The 21,064-nt window shown below is 43.3% G+C and overlaps 1 protein-coding gene and 1 long non-coding RNA gene across 7 annotated transcripts in view; one reads left to right on the forward strand and one right to left on the reverse strand.

Annotated features, from left to right (window-relative positions):
• Positions 1–3,002: 3,002 nt before the first annotated feature.
• Positions 3,003–4,932, reverse strand: LOC138681914 (uncharacterized). Its single transcript, XR_011322136.1, has 2 exons — positions 4,849–4,932; positions 3,003–4,347 (listed from the first exon to the last, which is right to left on the reverse strand). It is a non-coding gene; the product is annotated as an uncharacterized lncRNA (long non-coding RNA).
• The window catches only part of CARS2 (cysteinyl-tRNA synthetase 2, mitochondrial), a 37,371-nt gene continuing 20,599 nt past the window's right edge, over positions 4,293–21,064 (forward strand). Inside the window, exons 1-8 of one of the 6 annotated variants that reach the window (XM_069770276.1) lie at positions 4,342–4,518; positions 5,517–5,567; positions 8,954–9,071; positions 11,785–11,856; positions 12,493–12,598; positions 13,340–13,423; positions 16,246–16,375; positions 18,672–18,805. In XM_069770276.1, the coding sequence (XP_069626377.1) occupies positions 8,988–9,071; positions 11,785–11,856; positions 12,493–12,598; positions 13,340–13,423; positions 16,246–16,375; positions 18,672–18,805 (610 nt within the window). In that variant the 5' untranslated portion in view covers positions 4,342–4,518; positions 5,517–5,567; positions 8,954–8,987. The other 5 variants (XM_069770277.1, XM_069770275.1, XM_069770274.1 and 2 more) reach the window with 5 other exon arrangements.

Raw genomic sequence — 21,064 nt, forward strand, 5'->3', positions numbered from 1 at the left:
CATATAACATACAAATATTCTAGTAATTATAGTTATTCTAGTCACTATGGTTATTCCAGCTCATCAGCATAAAGTTCAGAATTCTTAATATGAGGAACATAAAATCCCAAACATGTTCCACAAATGCAGATACTGAATATACAAGGATAGCTGGTACAAGGAATTCTGGCGGCCTCCTTTTTCTTTCTCTGCCCTAGTTGAATATTGCTGTATGAAATACTATGTAATCACTACAGCTGTGTCTCTATTTATTAGAAAAGATAGTGTCTTCTGATTGTTAGTCATTATATTTTATAGGTACAGACCAATCAGATGAGTTATTCCTTCTAATGAATTGCTGTTTCTGCACCATTTAATAGCTTAATCCCTCTCTTCTACAGTTACATATGGGGTTGTTTTTTTGGCTTGTTTGTCTGTTTATAAGGCTAAATTCATACTTACCTGGGTGATGGTAATAGAATTTTACAAGTCTATTCCTTTGCTTATGGTTGAAAGTTTTGAAACAAACCTGCAAAAGGTTAACATGCAAGATGAGCAGCGCTGAGGTTTGCAAGTATGAAGACCAGCAGACAAGTGATAGTTCACACTTTCATGCAGTATGCATTGTCTGTGCAGTGGACAGTGTATACCATTTACAGATACTTGGGCCAGAAATACCTGTTCATGTCAGCAAATGATGTGGGATTAATGGATTCTAAAATCTGGAAAACCAATCTGGCTGAGTTGGTCCTTTTTCTGCTTCCCAGTGAAGGCTCAAGAACTTCATGAACTTCCCAAACACTTACCTATCGTAGGCCTGCCATTTTAAACTTTTGGTCTTTTTTTTTTTTTTAAGTCAAGTCCCACTTAAGAAAACAGGTATTTCACTGAATACAGCTCCTCATCTCTTCCTCTGCTTGCCCTGAGACTGTTGCACTCACTGCCTCTTTCCACACCTCTTTTCTGGCTGCTGACATCTCTTTCTTGCACCTGCTGCACCTAGTGAGCTTAAACAGCACTGGCATTAAGGGCGAGCGAAAAACTCTGACTGGAACTAGTAATTGTGCACTGCAGTACAAGGCCAAGGCAGAAGTACATCTGAGTTGTCCCAGCATGGAGTCAATCTTGCACTGAGTTCAAGAGAGATACACCTCAACAGTTAGAAACTACTGACAAAGACACCAATCTGACCCCTGAACGAATCCGTACCAGCCCTCGGGCTTGTTTCTGTGAACTGTGGCGCAGGACCCCAACACTTCTGATGAAAAACAGGCAGCATTTGTTAGAGCAGTTGATGGGTAGGTTGTCTGAACAATAGTAGACAGTGTTAAAAACTCAGGGCCCAGCCTACTAGGCTTTTGGTAAGAGCAGGAGAGTTTGTTTGGTTCTTTATGTCCACCAGTGAAATTTCTTTTGCAGTTTTATTTCATTTCCCCAGGATCACTCTTTTAGAATAGGTATCTCAAGATGATTTCTCTTTTATAAAACATACTCTTTACTTTGTGCATATTTGGTGGAATGGCCGCTCAACATTTACAATATTTCTGAGTCAAGCATTTGTAATAAGCTTGAGACAATTTTTATTCTCCTTTTAAAAATTAAACAAGATTCTTAGACAAACTGACAAGCACCTAGGTTGGTTTTGTAAAAATAAGACTATAAAAGGTAAGTCAAAATGTGTCTGTTATTATGGACTAGTACAGAGTGCCAAGAGAAATTCAGTCTGCTGCAGTGGATTTAGCTCATCTTTGCTTTTGGCTTGTAGTTTGTCTTTACAACCTTTTCCCCCTTATTTTCTCAGGGTCAGCTTCCTCACCAGGTTCCTGAACTAGAATCTGACAAGAAGGGCTACAAGTACTGGAAACGTGCTCTTGATAACACAACAAATGCAGCCTTTCTCCTCTGTCAACAATTTTAAGATGGTATGGTTTAATTTTTGAGAAGAAAAATGCAGCCCTTTTAGCAATAGGGGGAAACCTGTAAATCCTTACATATCACCTAATAACAAATAGAAAGGAAAAATGAATTTTTAGCTCAATTTTTGTTTATTTACTTACGATACAAAACATGCTCTGGGATTTGCCCACTGATCTTGCCTCCGGGGACAAATCTTGTAGGTACTCCTGGGACTGGAAACTGGAAAATACATGAGGAGCCAGGTGAGCCAGAACCCCCAAAGATCCTCCCTGCCCACCACAGAGGTGCTGCAGAGCTGCTGGTGGAGAGCACACAGCTGTGCTTCCACCAGATTTTCCCTTTTGATCAAGCCCCAACGGATGAAACAATGCCTTCTTGCACATGCAGATAAAGGGACAGAAAATATATAAACCCATTCTAGGGCGTTCAGGAGCCACCTCTTTACCTTAGAGTTTCCTTCTTTATTTCAAAAAAGGAAGTTTTAGCCTTAACGGCTCCTAAGAAAAACATTAAATGGTGACCTGACAATATTAAATACATGAGTGTCCCCTTGAAACAAGGGTTTACCTGAAGCTCATATAGACACACCTCAGTGGGATTCTGACCAAGAGATGTACCACTCTGCAGACTGCATCTCCTACTAGCTGTTCAGCAGCAAATACAGAAGTAACAGGAGGAGAGCAGGCCCAGGCCGGGCACCGATCGGGTGTACCCTGGCTCCCGCTGCTGGTAACCTCTAAAGGCATCTTCTGGTCCAGGTGGAAGCAAAGGTGAATCTCCTGATGGGGGCAGAAAATCCTTTGCTGCTATTCTGCCTCTCTGGTAGATGAGTATCATCTCATTCCACGTGTCCCAGGCCAGGAATAAGGCTATCGGGAAGGGAGGCAGTTATAGGTGGTTAAGTGGACATGTGCTTACAGCCATAGACTAATGGTTTCTGAGAATGTTAGTATTTTTAAAATACGTAATTTATGTTCTGATCCATTGGCATTAAGTATTGCTTTTCATTTCAAATTTCATTCTTTTGGTACTTCAGTGCTTGTAGAATGCTTTCCACCGTTCCATTGAATTTATTCTACTGCATTAAAACAAATCTCAAGGATGAATGACGTTAACTGTTTATTTCAGGCATTTAATAATTGTGGCCTTTCCTACCCCCAGAAAATAGTGTTTTACAGCAGGACAGAGAGGTTTCTGGACTAAATGCTAAAAGCCAGTCTGGGTAGCACAGACACTAAGCCTTCTGAAACCATCAGGGAAAGAAGAAGCTCCTGCATTCTTCTGATCTGTTGGCAGTTTCATCCATGATAGCTAAACCTGGAATTAAGGCTAAAAAACATCCATTGTTATTTAGTATTGATTTGGACTCCAGCAAAGTGCTTGGCACCATACAGAACAAAGAAGCCAACAGAGTTAATGACAACTCTTAACAGGATGTGTGTTGCACTGCAAAGACATCAAACTGGCTCACTATGGAAACTGAAATAATTGGCTTGTGAAGCTTCCTGAGAAACATACAAAGCAAACATTTACAAAGGTTATTGGATGGTGTCTTCAGTTTCATCCTAGCCAGTCTCAAATAAGCAAGCCCATAAAACAGCTTTCTTATTTGATCAAAAAGTTAGACTGTTAAATGAAAAATATTGTGGAAAGTGCATATTAAGAAAAAAGGCAACATTTGTCACTGGTAGGGCTTTATATCTGACACTCTCTAAAATGAAGCAAGCTGTAGACAAACATCTATAATTATGTAAAAGCAATGATTTTAAATGATCATATTACCTGTGAGAAAAATCTATCAAACCTGTCCCTGGCAGATAGAAGAGGAAACAATACAAGGACTTCGGTGAGGCAGTTCACCACGGGCAGACCTGTTCTCTGCAGTGTCCAGTCAAGAAAGGCTGCGATCCCTTAGCACTGCCTTCCTCCCAGAGGCCAAGATGATGCTTTAGCAGGTGAGGAAGGCAGTGGTCTGGGAGACCTGAAAAGGCTGCGCTCCGAACAGCCTGCTTAGAGGCTCGTATGGAGGAGGATGGTCGGGAGCGGGGCAGACAGCATGTGCTAGAACCGACGGCTCGCTCTCTCCTCTCATACACGAGCAAGGGTGGTCGCGACTGGAGTTAAGGGGCCTCAGCTTCAACACGTGCCAAAAGGATGCTTCCTAAAAATGGCAGTAGACCTGCGGTACCCCAAAGCATTCAGCTGAGGATGTCATCTGGTTGGAGGCTGCGGGAGTAGCTGGGAAAATACTATATATGCTTGTAGAGTTCTCACTCGTTTCCTTCATACCTGGTCATAGTTACTTTTGGAAACGAGACGCTAGTTAAAAAACACTTTTGGCACCCTTAGGCCTGTTCCATTATACTGCTATTCACTCTAGTTAAGTAGCTCCTAATTTCCGAAGTGGATCAAGGCACTGCAGCCAGTGAAGCTCCGTTTCCTTGGTGTGCTCTGACAGAAAGAAAGAAAAAAATTCCACAAAGAGACGAGAGGAGCATCATCAGAAAACACGCGCCCTTTGCTTGTCCTGACGCTGGGAAGGATGCGGGCCTTGACGGTTGGCCGGCTAACGCCCAGGGCACCTCACTCGCAGTAGTTCATCTCGTTTTTGAAAATACACAGGTACGTGGGAGTAATTGGGGGTGCAGAAGTGATTTTTGAGACTCCCTGATTTATCAAGTCCAGTTTGGGAATGTCACACCGCCTTTTTCTGTCAGGAGCTAACAGGCTGCTTGCCGTCCCCTGACCTGAAAGGCAGCGTAAAACAGACCCCCCCGGGGGTTAACCGAGTAGACTTGACACAGCGGAGCCCGTTTTGCTAAATTATCCCGTTATTTCCTACGAACTCCCCCACTAAAGGCCTCGTTAAGAAGACGCCGCCCGCGGGGTCAGTCACACCGGAGCGGGACGCGCCATTTCGGCCGCCTTCCAGCGGGGCACGGCCGGACTCACCGCGGGGCCGCTCCTCCGAGCGCCCGGGCCGGGCCGGCTGTCCCGGCGGGAGGCCTCAGCCCCGGCCCCGGCCCCGGCCGTCCCTGTCCCGGCGGGAGGCCTCGGCCTCGGCCCCGGCCCCGGCCCCGGCCGTCCCTGTCCCGGCGGGAGGCCTCAGCCCCGGCCCCGGCCGTCCCTGTCCCGGCGGGAGGCCCCGGCTGTCCCGGCCGCGGCGGCTCCGCCTCTTCCTGCCGCTGCGGCGGTAGCTCCCCGCGCTGGCCGGCTGTTTCCCGGTACAGGCGGCGCGGGTGTCGCGGCGGGTTGTCGTCCCCGCTCCCCTCGCCCTCCCCGCGGTAGAGGTGGAGCCGCCGGTTCCCCGCCCGCCGTGGCCATGCTGCGTGGAGCGGCGGCAGCGGCCCGGTGCTGCGGCCCCGGCCCCGGCCCCGGCCCCGGGAAGGCGGCGGCCCGGCGGTGTTGCGGCGCCGGGCGGCGGGAGTGGGTGCCGCCGGCGGGGCGGGACAGCGGGATCGTGGCTTACAACAGCCGGAGCCGGAGCAAGGAGCCGCTCGTACTGGCCACGGGAGGAGTGGCGACCTGGTAGCGGTGGGGGTTTGGGGACGGGACGGAGGGGGCCGGGCCCGCCGGGCGGGCTGGGGGTGACGGGTGCGGTTTGCCTCCCCTCTCCGCAGGTACAGCTGCGGGCCGACGGTGTACGACCGGGCGCACCTCGGGCACGCCAGGTGAGTCGCGTCCCGAATCGCTGGAGGGGGGGGGGGGGAGCCCCGTCCTGCGTGGGCACGGCGCGGGTGGGAGCGCGGGGCGTCCGCCGTAGCGGGGAGCCCGGGCCCGGGCGACGGAGCCCGCCGGGTCCGCGCAAAGGGCAAAATCCGACCTGGGATAGCTGTCATTTGTCGGCCCCGGGACAGCTCGTCCCAGGCAGAGGCAAAACAGCCGGGTGGAAGGCATTAAGAATGCGCAGGTTTGGGTTTTGGGGTTTTGTTTTTGCTGGGCAGGGTGAGTTGTTTCAAATCGTACCGGCATAACGTGGGCTCTTGTGCAGGGGAGTTGGGGTCCTGGAGCAGAGCCTCTTGTCCGTGTGAAATTACAGATTTGCCCCGAATTTAGTTCGGGCGCTCTGTTGGCACCAAGGAAAAGCCGTTCAGGGGTGACTATTAAAAAGTTGCTTTTGAGGTTAACAGCATCTGCTCTTAAATCTCGGAAAGCCCAGGTGGTTTAAATGCCTTTTTGCAGACTAACAGTTCTGTGGCTTATTGTGTTTAAAAAAAAAAACACAAAACAAACAAAACCAACTCAAAACAGCACAGTGTTTTCTCCACGGGTCATTAGGATAATTACAGTAATAAACCAGCTTCATTATAAGTAACTTTTTCAAAAAGTACTGTAAATACACCAGCGAAGGTTGCTGCCAGGTGTTTTAAAGCAGTGTGCCTGATGAGGAGAGAGGCAGGGTGCCTGCGGCTCCCTGAGAAGCTGAGGGGAATTGCTGCAGCTGAGCTGCTCTTGAGCTCCTGTCTCCTAATTCTTAAAAGAACAAGATGCATCGGGTTCCTTGGAAGAGTAGGAGTTTCTCAGATAATTGCCATCCGTATGAAGATCAGATGCTGTGTATTTGAGTAATTCCCTTTTAATGTAGGGCATTTCACAGCTTCTGGTCCCGTCTCAAGTTCATTCAGAAACTTGTGTTGAATCTTGCTCAGTGTTGAGCTATTGCAGTACTGCGCAACTGCTCCTTCGTTCTCTAAAAGGGAAGTTTTAAAAAACAAACCGTGTAAAAATACTGTTGGCAACATCTCTTTAAATGCTGCTGTACTGTTGCGTGTATGTGGTGGTGTCTTTTTTTCTCCTTGCTTTTTTCCAGTCTTAGTGGAAAACTAACCTGGCTTTTTACTGGTGTTCTAAAAATCAAGTAAATGATATCTTGAATTATTTTGTTTGTACTTAGTACCTTCAGGGAAACTTAAAAAAAAAAAATTCATAGCAATTTGTGTATTTAAATCTACAGTTACTGTAATACAGGCTAAGTTCCAGAAATAATTACAATTTAAAATTGTCACTTGAGAGCAACTGTATAAAAAGAATAACAAATTTATTAGCATCATCACTCAGCTGAGGTTCGCTGGTATGGTAGGGCCCGTCTTCCCTGATGTAATGTAAGAGGGGAGGAAATTGCAGAAGTGCCCCTGTCCTAAGGGGTATAGTGGATCTAAAGCACAATGTTTACAGAGGTAGAGAATGTCACCTTTTGGTCTTGCAGCTCTCTGTGGCTTTTGAATGTCTGTTTTTGTCAGTGGTTCTCCTTGTTTTCCTGCCTTCGGGCTCTTTTGATTGCAGGAGGGAGTAGGAAGGCCTTGCTTGCTCTGTCTGTTCTCTTACCCATATCTTCGTATCCTATGTCTGAAATAACTAACAATTCCAAGCTTGCTTGGTGTGGAGGCTTGCCACACGTCTGTGCCACCTGGGTTTGACTGCTTGCTGATTTAAGAAAGAATAGTTAGGGCTGAATATGGCCTTTGGAGCGGTGTATCAGATAAGTAGCTGTGTTACACTCTCTGCTGCCTCTTCAGCACATTCACGCGTTGTTTCCTGTAGTGCTGTTGTGCGGCAAGATTCCTGTGCCGAAGACCTTTCTCTCTCTTTTCTGATCAGTTAAAACCCTCCAGTGTGTGAGGAGTTGGCTGTTCCTTCCCAGTGTCTGTGGTCTTGCACGCGTTGGTGTTGACATCCTGTTGCTCAGCTGATTTGTTCAGGATGGTGGAGCACTCTTGATTTTATATTTTTTTTTAAAATTGTATATTTTTTCCCAGCAGCTATGTCCCAACTGTAGGTTGGTAGGCACAGCTGAAATGCATGCTGCTGATGGGGGTCTACAGGCCAGGATATGCACTGAGCAAGAGCATGAAGTCAAATGGAGCAATGGCTGTCGCCACTGTGCCCTTTCTTGTAGAATACCATCGTTTTGTTCTACTCTTGCAACGTCATATCTTATCACTAGAATTCCTTTTTTCCCTCCTCCTTACGTTTTGACTTGTGGTGAGCACAACAAACGTGGCAGGTAATAATGCAGAAACGAATAAATGGAGATGAGCTTGAGATCCTTGAGAAGAATTTGCAAATAGTGGCATTATTATTTTTCTCCCCTCTTCCTTCCCCTCCACAAGGATTTCTTACTTCTCTAAATAATCCAACTTTCTCTAGTATGTTGTGCTTCCTGTCTTCAAAACAGGTGCTCTGTTTTGAGCCTCAGGCCTCAATACAACATCCAAACCTCATTTGATATAAAGAAAAAAAAATCAGGTGCGCAGATAATGCTATCTTTTCCCTCAGTTCCAGGACTGGCCTTGATTGTGCTCGTGTGAGCGGGAGCCTGGATGGTATCCAGGTTCCTGGCTGAATGCTTGGAAATAAGAGTAAGATCAAGCATGAGAGGAGATTTCATTCAGTCCCTTGTGCCTGCTCTGTCACCCCCCTGATTTTGACTTTTTTTTTTTTTCTCTTCAATCCTGAAGTGGTAAGGACCCTGCTTTCTGAGGTGTCAGGAGATCTGCTCTGGCTCTTGCAGTGTTTCTTCCATCAATTCAGTTGGAAGAGCAGAGGAGAGGGAGCAGTGCAAAATTTGTGCCTGCTACAAACTACGACTGCACGGCTGTTAAATCTAATATGAAGCTTTTGAGGCTGGCTTTGTTCATCTGAATATGGTCCAAAGACCAATTTAATATTCTTATGGAATCGTGTCACCACATTAGACAAACCTTACTCCCAGTGAGCTGGTATTCCTCGCTTCACTTTGAGAGTCTCCTGGCTCACATGTAGCTTCCAATGTGCTTTGGTGCTTGAATAAAGAGATGCAACAAAAGAAAACACTCAGAAAATTTGATGTAATGTGTCACTAATGCCAGAAGAGGGTAGACCAGTTCAAGGGAAATTTGCTTGACTTTTGTGCAGGTGGTAACTGGTTTTGGAAAAGCACTTTATGCACTTAAGACCTTCTTATTGGAAGTGTTGGGCTATTTAGATTGTCCGGGTGGCTGTTAGTGCTGTTGGTTTTTTTTCTTTAAGCTTATTCTTACTACTGCATGTTTAAAAGCTCATGTTTTTTCTCTTCCAGCTCCTATGTTAGGTTTGATATAATTCGAAGGATAATGACTAGGTTTTTTGGAATTGAAGTTATCATGGTGATGGGGATCACAGACATAGATGACAAGATAATAAAAAGAGCCAATGAGGTAGGTGTTTGCTGCAGGCTTTGATCCAAACTTTTGGTATTTTGTACAGCTACTTACATAGGAAAATTAACCTGGGTTTGGTGTTTTTTTTGTTGAGTTTTGTTTGTTTTAATTAGTAGGTAATAAATGTTGAGATTTCTGGTCCCCTAGCGTGGCTGTAATGGGGCTGGGAGCCCGGAGGGCTGGCCGTCGAGAGCTGCGTGGAGGTAAATGGGTGCAGAGTTGGGTGAGGGGGAGAGGCGGGGGGGTTACAGCACCCATGGCCAGCGTCCTCCTGCCCTCGCCCCCTGCCTGGGAGGCCAGCGGGGAACAAGAAGCCGGGGTGAATCTGCAGCAGAGTGAAGGGTATCTTATCCCAAAAGCAACCCAAAACTTAGCAGAGCCAGGAGGCTTCTGGCTGAGTTGTGGAGAAGCGTCGTGTGCCGTCGATCGTTAAAGACAGTATATGTGGCATTGCCACGCGCGAGGCTGAGGGCGATTCCTGAAAGGTGCCGAGCACCATCTAGCTGCAATGTCAGCGCCTTGGAAAGCTTTATCGGTCTTGTCTGATTTCGTCACCTACATGAAAGTTGACATTGAGTGTAGGGGTAATTCCTGATAAGACGGGGGCTGTAAGTGGTTCTCAGTTGGATTTTAATCAGACCTTTTTTATCAGCTGAGTTTGGTGAATGATTATTCCCGTTTGTTTTTGTGTTGTGGTTTGTTTTTGTTTTTTTTTAAAAAAAAAAGGCTTTTTGGACCCTGAAATGCTAAGAATGTATTCTGTGTTTTATTCTGCGTTTTGAATTTTTTGTTTTGTTTTAAGAATCTGTAACTTGTGTCTTCTGGATCATAAATGAATGTGTTGGATCAAATTGCAGTTGGGAGCTTTAAGCTAGTTTCTTGGAGCCAGAGAATTTGACAGCTGTCACTTTTATTTAATCTTTAAGTAAACAGTTACTATTGCAGTTAAATATAGGGCGGCACTGCATTCAAACAAATACTAGCATGCTGCTCCTGTAGAAATATGTGTGTGCTCCCTCAGTCCATTTACTTGTGGTTTTCTAAGGCAGTAGGCCATCCTAAAAAAAAACAAGCCAACAAACAAAAAACCCCAGGCATTTTAAATCTTTATGTGTGCATTTTAAAATTTTTCGTTATTGTCAGAACATTGTGGAGATTTTTATGTTTGAGGAAGGGGAAATGACATGATGTTTTAAAAGAACTTGCATTCATTTACTGCATTCTTTGGTTCTATGAAGTAATCTTTTCATGGCTTGCTTTGTGACTTTTTGAAATGCCTGCTCTGCATATCTTGTTTAGATGGCCAAGGCCTCTACCTCAGTAGCCTGATTTTGTTGCTGGGACCTCTGTACCTGAAGCCTTACAGTGGTAGGATCAACATGCCTAAGGTTGTTCTCCATCCTTTATTTAGAGAAAACCTGAAAGTTGGGCATCCAGTCTATGATGAGCATGCTGCATGCCCTCAGTGGTCCTTTGAGAGAGAGATGAGTCTCTCTGTGTTTTGAACATCCATCTGGACAGGAGGAATTTCCCCATCTTCCTCCTATAGGCACCTTTGTCTCTCTGTTGATGGAAGAAGCAGCTGAGCTGTCTAGGGAGATGAGTCTGGCCGCTGGGGTCTGGAAGATCACTCTCCCTGGTCTGTAGGCAGAAGCATGCCTTTGTTTCTCAGTGCTGAGCATCTTCCTTGGTTTGTTGCTGGATGAGCATCTGGTCTGTCCTCACCAGAACTCCTGCCTTGTCCAGGAGCTTGTCCAAATAGTGGTACAAACCTGCGCTCTGAAAATCAGACCCCTTAAAGATGCTCCAGTAATGAATTGGAAGTGATGAAACTGGATTTATTTTCTTAATGATTCGGTTATCTGCAAGCTGGAGAGACTTGACAGCATGTTGTCTCTCCCCAATAGGTTCTCCTCAGAGAAGATGTAAAAGCTCAGATTTGAAACACTTTGATATCACGCTTTTGCTTGCTAAAGCAGGTTTTGCTGTCATGCATCTTTCAAGCCCTGGCCTCTGCTGAATATTTGAGAACAAATATCTTGTCATGTGCAAGTTGTCTCTTTCCTTTCGGGTTGCACTTTCTCGTTCCTCTGCAAGGATCCCTGTTCCTGTCCATCGCCCTGTGAGTGAGAAATGCGGAGAAGGTGCTTGAGAATTGCTGCACTTGGCAAAGTGTGGAACTGACTTTCAGTTCATTTCCCCTGATTGTACTGAGATCTATGAGTAACCATGATCAGCTGAAATAGCTTATTTTTCTTAATCACTGAAAATTAATATCCTGTCTCATCCTGCAAGTCTCTGATCTGTCTTTCTGACATGTAGGTGGTATCGGTGTCCCCTGCCAATAAGTTGAATGAATTTCACGTCCCGTGTACGTAGTATATCTTGTCACTGGAAATGGAAGACCCTCTCAAGAGGAAAATAATGAGAGGGGGAAGGAGTTGATTATTTTAATCTTTGGTTGCTTTCTCTTAAAAGACACATATTAATATTTTGGCAATTCAGAAGCGTAAATGAAATACTACTTTTAAGTTATTTATAACTTACATCTCTTCCCCATGAGTGTTAGATTAATAAGCCTTTCTGACTCTTTACCTTGGGGGCTCTGTAAGTCTTCCAATTAGCTATTAACTGTCTGATAAAAGATTGCAATATTTTATATTATTACTTTGATTTATGATTTACTAATCTGCTTCTCTCTTTTTTTCAGATGAATATATCCCCAGTAGCTCTTGCTCGTATTTATGAAGAAGACTTTAAACAAGATATGGCTGCCTTAAAGGTACAGATACTCAAGCTTCTAAATTTAAGAGTATTTTAAAACAATTATTTTGGTAAGGAATCTGCTTTTGACAGTTTGATCTGAAAAAATAAATTGATTGCTTGTGTGATGAAGTGTTGCTTGGAAACTGAGTACTGATTTACTTTTTCATTCTTCTGGAAAGATATTGCACACCTTTTGAGTAAGGAAATGGGGGGAGAAGCAAACCCTAGTTTTGGAATGAACAAGTTAAATTTCTTTAGGAATACAAACTTTTTCACCATGCAATAGAGCCTTGGTTCACAGATAATACCTATTTACTATAATGCTGAAATAGCCTGATCTAAAGCATAGGAAATATCAAGTATTCTTTCATTGACTTCAGGTGACTTTGCTTCTTGTCCAAAATGCTTGTGAGAAGCGGGGAGTAAGCCACTGGGAAAAATTAGTGCTTTTTTTTTTTTGCCACCCCTCAATTTATTTTTTTTTTGTGTATTATCTTAAGTACTGCTTATGACCTTTTTATGATACTTGAAACTTTTTTTTTTTGAAAGATAAAATTGAGGAGAATGTTCTTTGAAGTTTGTTTCTTAGAGTGAAGGGACTTGTCAGCAGTGTGTTTCATACAAGCTAATGAGATGTTACTCTTTGTTTAAGGTTCTTCCTCCTACAGTATATATGAGAGTGACTGACAATATTCCTCAGATAATTTCCTTTATAAAAACAATAATTGCTAGTGGACAAGCTTACGCAACCTCGCAAGGTAAGACTTACAGCAAGGTAACTCCTTTTTCAGCACATGTACAGGAAATCAGCGCTCTTGGTAATCCTGTTTTGGGATCAGATAAGATACCCTGTGCCAGACTTTCCTTCTGTTGATTAACAGACAGGGTGTGAGCAACTTGTTTGTGATGACATGAGCGGGCAGAACAACTATTGCACAACTTCTAAGTTAAATGTAGCTCATTACTTAATATAATTATTTACTGTAATGACCTGCTATCTAAGGTCCTGTGGAGAAGTCCTGTGGCCTGGCTTCTACAGAGAGCTGGGGGAACTTCTTAGCTCTAAACAGGAGGTGGGTATCTCCTATGTGCTGTAAAAGACGTGCCTGCAAAGCACAAGGTGTGGATTTTTTTTTTTTATTTTAGCAGAGCGGGTGGTTGTAGAAGGATTTGAGTGCATTGTAACTGGAGTAGCAGTAGGCTGTGCTGCAGTCAGGGAGGGGATTGCTGATTGTGCACGGGCAGGGAAGAACCTGGGGAGATCTCCAGAATACAAAGTTATCCTATGTGCAGAATGAGCACATGCAGTGAGGTTACTGAAAAGCTGGTAACATGGAAACATCTGCTACTACTTCTGCAGTATTTCTGAATTTCTAAATCAGAATTTAAAATGGGAGTTGAAGGGCATTTTGTTTTGTTTTGCTTTCAGGGAAATGTTATCTCCTCATCATGAATGTGCCTCATCTTTGCTGTAAAACTAAACATTTCTTTTCTATTAGGCAATGTTTATTTTGATGTTAAGTCTTGGGGAAAAAGATACGGAGTATTAACTACTATTTATCCTGATACCCAAGATGAAGCAGGTAAGTTCATGGCACCAGCTTGTTTGTATTAATGCACTGTTTGAACTCATGATGTATCTATGCGTAACCTTTCATTCAACAGTCTGAAACTGTTTTCTAACCTGTTGTGTATAGCCAACTTTTTGGTTCTTTAAGACCACTGTTTTCATAATTATTTATTGAGGCACTCACTGTTGCTAGCGCAAGAGGAAACTCGGTGGTCTCTTTTCATACTTAATCAGTTTTATTTAAATACTTGGGAGTTATACATACAAACTTCATAGTGAGGTGGTGGTCTCAGCTGTTGTGCTAGCGAGCAGTGAGATAGTCAAGAGTAAATGTAGGGAAACTTCATCTGCCATGTTATTGTTGGGGCAGTTGTGCTCCTCTGATGCATGCTAACTGGATGAATTTGCTTCTTTTGTTACTTACCACCAGACTACTGCTAAGCAGCCTACTTGTGTGAGGGTGAGCAATCTCTTGATAGGCTGTGTTAGAGCATGCCTATACCCTGGGCTGCATGTTTTTTGCTGCAGTTGTCTGGCTGCTGAGCAGGTTTGCTGAGCCTCTTTGTAGTTTCTGTAAGCTGAGTCTGATCAGGTCTCTGCATTGGAGAATTTGATGCAGGTCTCCTGCATCCTTTTGCATGCTGAAGTTCAATATTTCTTCATTGAAAAAAATCTGTTTGCAATTACTGAAAATGCCTGGCAGGCTGATGCTCAGGTGAATTGCAGCCAGAAGCTTCTCACAGCTCCACTCTGGAGCTGTTTCAGCATTACAACTCACAGAGGGAATGCGTTTTGTCAACGGTTATTTAGAGGCAGTTACTGACTGCAAAGGCAGCCAACAGCCTCCTGGGCTGCACTGAGAAGAGCATTGCCAGCAGGTCAAGGGAGGTGATCCTTCTTCACTGCTCGGCACTGGTGAGACATGCTTGGAGTGCTGGGTCCAGTACTGGGCTCCCCAGTGCAAGAGAGATGCGGACATACTGGAGACAGCCCAGCAAAGGGCCACAAATACAGTGCAGGTACTGGAGCATCTTTCGTATGAGGAAAGGCTGAGAGAGCTGGAACTGCTCAGCCTGGAGAAGAGAAGGCTCAGGGGCATCTTACCCGTGTGTACAAATACCTGATGGGGGGAGTGAAGAAGGCGGAGCCAGGCTCTTCTCAGTGGAGCTTGGTGACAGGGCAAGAGGCAATGGGCACAACCTGAACCACAGAAATTCCATTTAAACCTAATAAAAAACTTTTTTTTTTTTCCTACTCTGAGGATGGTTAACACAAGAACATGTTGCCCAGAGAGGCTGTGGAGTCTCCATCCTTGGAGATATTCAAAACCCAACTGGATGGTGCCTTCCAGCCTCAACCGTGACTGACTGTGTTTTACCCTGTTTCCCCTCAAGTCACTTACAACTAAATTTACTGTTATTTCTCCAGATTTTGACTGTTGTTTTGCTTATAACTGAGAAGGTGAAGAGTGCTTTTTTTATAGCAGTGTACTCAAAAAAAGGCAAAAGAGGGATGGAGACAACAGATGCTGGCCAGCCAGAGCTTGGCAAACTAGTGAAAGAGCCAAGATGAAGATTCAGTGGCTAAAACTAGGGTTGTATTTCTATCCCTTTATTTCTTATCAATTTTGAATTATGAAGTAGGTGTAATGGATTTTTGTAATGTGCTTCCCTTAATACTGCATTATGTTCCGAATAAAACCTGACTCTGTGTAATATCAATAAAGGACAAACGGAATGGCTCAAGAAAAATGACCATCTGAAAGATCTCCAAAAATAGCTGTGAATCATTGTTAAAATGTGTTGATACTGGAATGCTCCAGGGCTTAGTTCAGACCCAGTGATACACCATGGTTTTGTTAGCAATATGAAATAAGTAGAGGAAAGAAGTAAATCTAGCATCAGCTGCTGATAAAACAGATGAGCAGTGTTAAATAAGGGAATTTAAAATAGTGCGAGTTGCTTGCCAAGCTGGATCCCTTCAAGCCAAATAGATATATTGTTCTGCATCAGTCAAATGCAAGGTCATGTATTTGTTAGCAAAAAAACAAAAGCAACAAAAAAAACCCACAAAAAAACCCACCAAAAAAACCCCCAAACCAGAATCTAGAACTCTGTTCTGTAGCTTCTGCCAGGGAGTGGTGTGTATCCGACAGGGGCTTAGGAGCCAGCAGAGATGAACTGCCCTCTGCGGAACTGTGGCAAAAAGGACTACATCCTTGGCTGTGTAGTGAAGGAAGCAACAAATATAGCTGGAAGCCATAGGTGAAAATCGTGAAACTACTGGATGGTTGCTACTGTCCAAGAACAGTTTTGTTTTGATTCTCATCTCTGTGCTCTTCTTGGTTTTATAGAATATGAACCAGAAAGTATTTGTGTCCTAGGGAAAAAAATTGTGGGGTTTTTGGTTTTTTTTTTTGTTTGTTTGTTTGTTTTGGTTTGGTTTTTTTGTGGGTTTTGGTTTGGGTTGTTTTTGTTACCTTTTCTGCTGCGGTACAATCTGTTTGTCCTGGGAAACTGGCTGATAAGTAACTAAATGAATGATGTAAAACCAGAGAAGGCCAAAAGGACTAAGAGGATAGGATGTATTAAAGAATCTTGAATCCATCTTTTTAGCCTGCAGAAATCTAACTGAACTTATTTTTTTCAAACCCTTGATTGAGAAACTGGAAGCCCTGTATAAGGGGGAAGGGAGGAAAGTTGCAGGAAAAGAAGCTGAGCGAAAGAGATTAAAATCTGAGTAGTTCACTAAACACACATTTCTACTTTAATTTGCTCTTTTTTTTCTTTCTTTCTTTGAGACATATCCCATTAATAAATCACTTATTCTTGGCAGTTGATACTGATAAACGACATGGTAAAGATTTTGCCCTGTGGAAGGCTGCCAAACCTCAAGAGCTATCTTGGACTTCTCCCTGGGGAAAAGGAAGACCTGGATGGCACATTGAGTGTTCCACAATATCAAGGTCAGATTTCTTGGATTTTAAAGGTAGTGCTGCTGGTTTTTGCTTTCAGTCACAGTACAAGGGTAGCAGCAGTATTGAAAGTGTTCGTACTGATCAGTAGAAAGTACCAGTTTTAGTGTGAATACTTTGTGCAATTTGGGATGTCAGATGTGGCCTGAGCAAACTCTGCTCCACCTTAATGGCGTAGCTGTCTTGCTATGTTTTGGCACCTTCTCTTGAAACAGACTTGGGTATTTAAAATAGGCCATGCAGGATCACACAGTTGATTAGCAAGTCTTCTAACCTGAACTGAGTAACCAAAGTTTTAGTGAAAGTTATGGTACTGCTTTCATTTTCCCCCCTTCCTTCCACTTCTTGCAGTCTCCATCGGACCTGGTCCAGCATGTAGTGCTGTGTCAGGACGGCAGGGTGTGGGATTCCATCCTGACTCCGGCGGGCGTATGTGATCTTGCTGGCCTTACCTTAACAGCAGTTGTGGATGTTCATGCTAATCGTCTAAGTGTTATTCAGCTTTCTTTAAAAGTCAGCCACAGTATTAAATATTGATTTCTCTGTGGCAGTATATTCTGTGGGCATGATGTGAATTGTGCATAGTAGTGTTTTGCGTGTAGTTGGTTTAAATTAATTTGCTCTTGGAGTTTTATTTTCTCCACAGGATGGTAGTACTTTGTCCTGCACTGTATTAACTTATGACCTATTAATTTGTATTTTTAAAAAAGAGACTTAAATCTTCTCTTCTGGAAGATTGATAGTGGTACTTAGTTTTGCATTAGTCTCAGATCTTTTTTTTGGAAGCTAATAACAAATTATTTAGATCTGGCCCTGTTTAACTTAAGTCTTCAACCCAAGCTGAAAGTAGGTGGAACAGGTGCTTTAGGTTTCTCTTTCATAGGCTTTGCTGGTGCACCTGGGGTTGTTAGTCATTACTACCTGATTGCGGAAAGCATTTATAAGGGTGATTTTCTGTCTGTAAATAGTTTCAGCACTGTGAAACATTCTTAAAGCAACTGAAGTGCACAAAAACGTGCTGTATTTGAAATGCAACCTGTGACAGAAGTGCACAGGTAAGAAATGCCAATTACAAAATGGCCTATCTGCTAATGCAGTGCTTTTTGTAGTCTGCATTTCTTTCTGTAAAAACTTATTTTACTGTGGCTGGCTGGATGAAGCTCCTGCCATGCAAATAAAAGTTCACCCAAGCAGAGCAGAAGTGTAGTAATCTTGGACTGTGAAAAACAGAGAGCTTATTTTCTTAAGTTAATAAAACATTTTGCTGTCCCAGTCAGCTGTCCAAGGCCCATTTTAAATAATATCTGCTTACCTGTCTGTTTGCCAAAGGTCTCAAAGTATTAATATCTAGCCAGCTACCAGGAGCAACTTGTTAACATGACATACGGGAAGACTGTGTGTCTGCATGTACAGAGACATGCACACAAGTGTGGGGCTTGCCTTTTATTTTCTGCTTGTGTAGACCTTGCGTCTTCCCCAGCTTGAGTGTCCCTGTTTTCTGGGCAGTTAGCGTTGATTTACCTCCCTGTGAGTAGGTAAGTGTTGCCTTTGTTTAACAGATGGGCAAAATGAAGTTATTAACTTGCCCAGCGTGACCTAGCAGGGACTTGCTGGAGCAGCAGGCAGAGTGTAGCACCCTTGACTCTCGGTGTTTAACCAGAAAGTGTCTGGGTCTGTCCTGTTGCCACACAAATACCTCACTTCCAGCCACCAGTATTTGCAGAGGGACCTGTGCCAGGCAAGCCTGCAGGGGACCCGCACAGATACAGCCGTGCTGTTGGGATGAGAGGAATGGCCTCGGGAAATCAGAGGCACTGACACTTTGTTTTGCCATTATAACAATCTAGGACTAAGCATTTTCTATCATGACTGTGTACAGTATTGCCTGAATTCTTACAGAAAAGGTACAAGATAAAGAATAGTAATACCAAATTTACAGAAATGTTCATCACTTTGAAGTTGTTAGGCTTGCAGATGAAGGCAGCTGTCTGATGCTGAAACTGTACCAGAACAAGGAAAGGAGATGTCCTGCTTACAATTCTTTAATCTAAGTTAGAAAAATAATTCCTCCTACTAAGGATAATTAATTGTGGGCAAATATGGGTCCTGACCATACAAGTTTTCCTGCAGTTTTGGTATACAAGATCTGCGTAAAGTCTTGTTTTGAAACTGCAATCATTAAATTGTACACTTACATTTCTGATGTTTCATCTTATTCTTTTCTGCATTTCTTTTACAAAAAGCTTTTGTAGTGTTCTACTTATTGATCAGGAAAATATTGTTACAGTGCAGTGTTTGGAAAGCAGCTGGACATCCATACTGGTGGAATAGATCTTGCATTTCCTCATCATGAAAATGAAATCGCACAGTGCGAGGTATATCATCAGTGTGAGCAATGGGGGAATTACTTTTTGCATTCTGGTAAGTAAAATATGAATCACGTGAGAGGCCTGTACAAATATAAGGGTTTGGGTTTTTAGGTTTGGCGTCTGTATGGTATGAAAATAGATGCTCTACTACAGTGACCAGGTTCCTGTCCTCACTGAGTGAAGAAACATAAATGAGAGTGAATTTTGAAACTGTAGAATGAATGCATTTATTAATAAAGCAGTTGCAGTGAAATGTTCCTGAATTTTGTCTGGGGAAATCTCCAAATAACAACAGTATATTCATTGCTCGTGTACGGTGTTTACTCCTAACTAAAAATATGTAGAGTTTTTCCTGTAGAATCTTACTCCCTTTCATTTGAGTTTCCTCAAAATTTGAGGGTACTTTTTATGATAAGCTTTCTTTTGTAATTGTATTTTGGCTGTAACAGTCCTGCAGGAAGAAGGTGAAAATAGTTGCTTTTCTATATGTGTTTATGTAGTCCTCCTAAACCCAGAAATTCCTGCTCTCTTAGAACCAGAACCTGCGGTATCTGAAGGCAGGGAGTGGAGGTGACAGGTGGCCAGGTAGTTGATTCTAATGTTTTGAAAGCATTGAGAGTAGAATAAACCAGGCTTGTTCTCTGATGTCTCAGCACCAGTTGCTTGTGGGCTTAAAAAAAGTTTTCAGTAGCATGCACAATCAAATAGCCTGCGTTCATAAATACAGTGAAAGGCTTTTAATCATGATAAGGCAAGACATCTGTACTACTGGAAAATAAGATTGGAGAGAATGCTAATATACATGAACTGATGAACCAACAAAGCTCACAAAGTTGTGATCCTGCAGAGAAATGTCTGAGCTGGGATTTTTTGTATGGTTTGAAATGTGGGGAAGCCTGGCAGGCAGACGCTCTGCTGCAGGAACCATTGCTGAATGTCCCATGTGTACAACTTGCATACCTGTAACTATTTAAATTCTCTTGGGAAGATTTTTTTTATCCACCAGTAGCATTACACCTAGTGATGGGTATGGGAAACAAGATTCATGCTGAACACCGAGTCAGATGCTTTGGTCTACTCTGGTCAGGCATGGTCAATGAGATTGCTGGTGGGTAGGGACAAGGAGGTCTGTGACATCTATGGACTGCATAAAGACCAGGTCTCTCGCCCCTCAGCTCTGTAGAGAAGTGGAGACATTGAGTCGTGTCGCTCTAGTGCTCTGACCAACTTCAGTGTCTCTCTGATTTCCTATGGAGCGTGAGTGACTTGATATTGGTGTAGCCTGTAGATGTCACAGACCTTATCTCTTCCCCCAGAAGTGACCTCACTGGCTATGCCTGACCAAACTGTACCAAAGTATCTTTTACTCGCTTGGTCTTCTGCATGCGATACTGCCCAGCGTTATGTAGAACTGCTCCTTGCTGCCTTTGCACGACAGTGCTTCAGTGAAGTTTGTGCTGTACAGTGCTTTTTTAACTACATCGTTGTCTGATGGTACTAGCACTGTTCCCATTGATTGAAACCTTGAAATTTGTTCTTCCTATTGCAGTCATGGTTGTTCTGGATGGTCAATTGAAGTCAACAGAAAGTCAGGTTCAAGTCTGCAGTCTCTCTTTTTGCTGAACAGTATTTTGTGCAAGATGTCTCAGTGAACTCTTTGAGCTGCTTCTCTAAGAGCTGCAGAGTTAAGCCTGTGGTATGCTCTGGGAATTACTTCAGCTTTCTTTTTTTTTCTGTATTTGTACTGTATGGGATGAATATTGAATTCTAGTTTCAGTTCCTGGTGTAGAGCCTATTGTAAATCAATAGCAATTGTTCAGAGGCTGGTGCACCCTCCAGGGTGTGCTTTGCTCCTGAAGTGCTGGGGAATTCTCTGTGCTTCCACTGAGATACACTGGTTACTGCCAGGTGGAGCCTTCTCTTGAAGACCAATGAATCTGACTTTTCAAGCTTGGAATTGAAACTGTAGGGGAAATATTCTTTGAAACTAACTAAATAAAGAGGAGTCAATTTTTCTTTAAAAAAAAAAAAAAGGAAAAAACCCTCTTGATTCCAAGGGCAATTTGTACACTGAGGTTCTCTAGGAGCTGACAGATTACATTCATTAAGTCAAAAAAATTTTGCTGGAGGATGATAGTGTGAATTATTTAGGGCAAATGAATTGGCTTCAGAAACAATTTATTCTGGTAACAGACTTCAGAATTTTAGCAGGCTCAGAATTGGAGGAGCAATCCCCATTAGAGGAAGAAAATCCCTGCACTGGGGATAAATCTTCTTACAAGGACTTTATTTTTAGACTACTTGTACTCTG

Source organism: Haliaeetus albicilla, chromosome 25 (assembly GCF_947461875.1).
Source record: "Haliaeetus albicilla chromosome 25, bHalAlb1.1, whole genome shotgun sequence".
NCBI lineage: Eukaryota > Metazoa > Chordata > Aves > Accipitriformes > Accipitridae > Haliaeetus > Haliaeetus albicilla.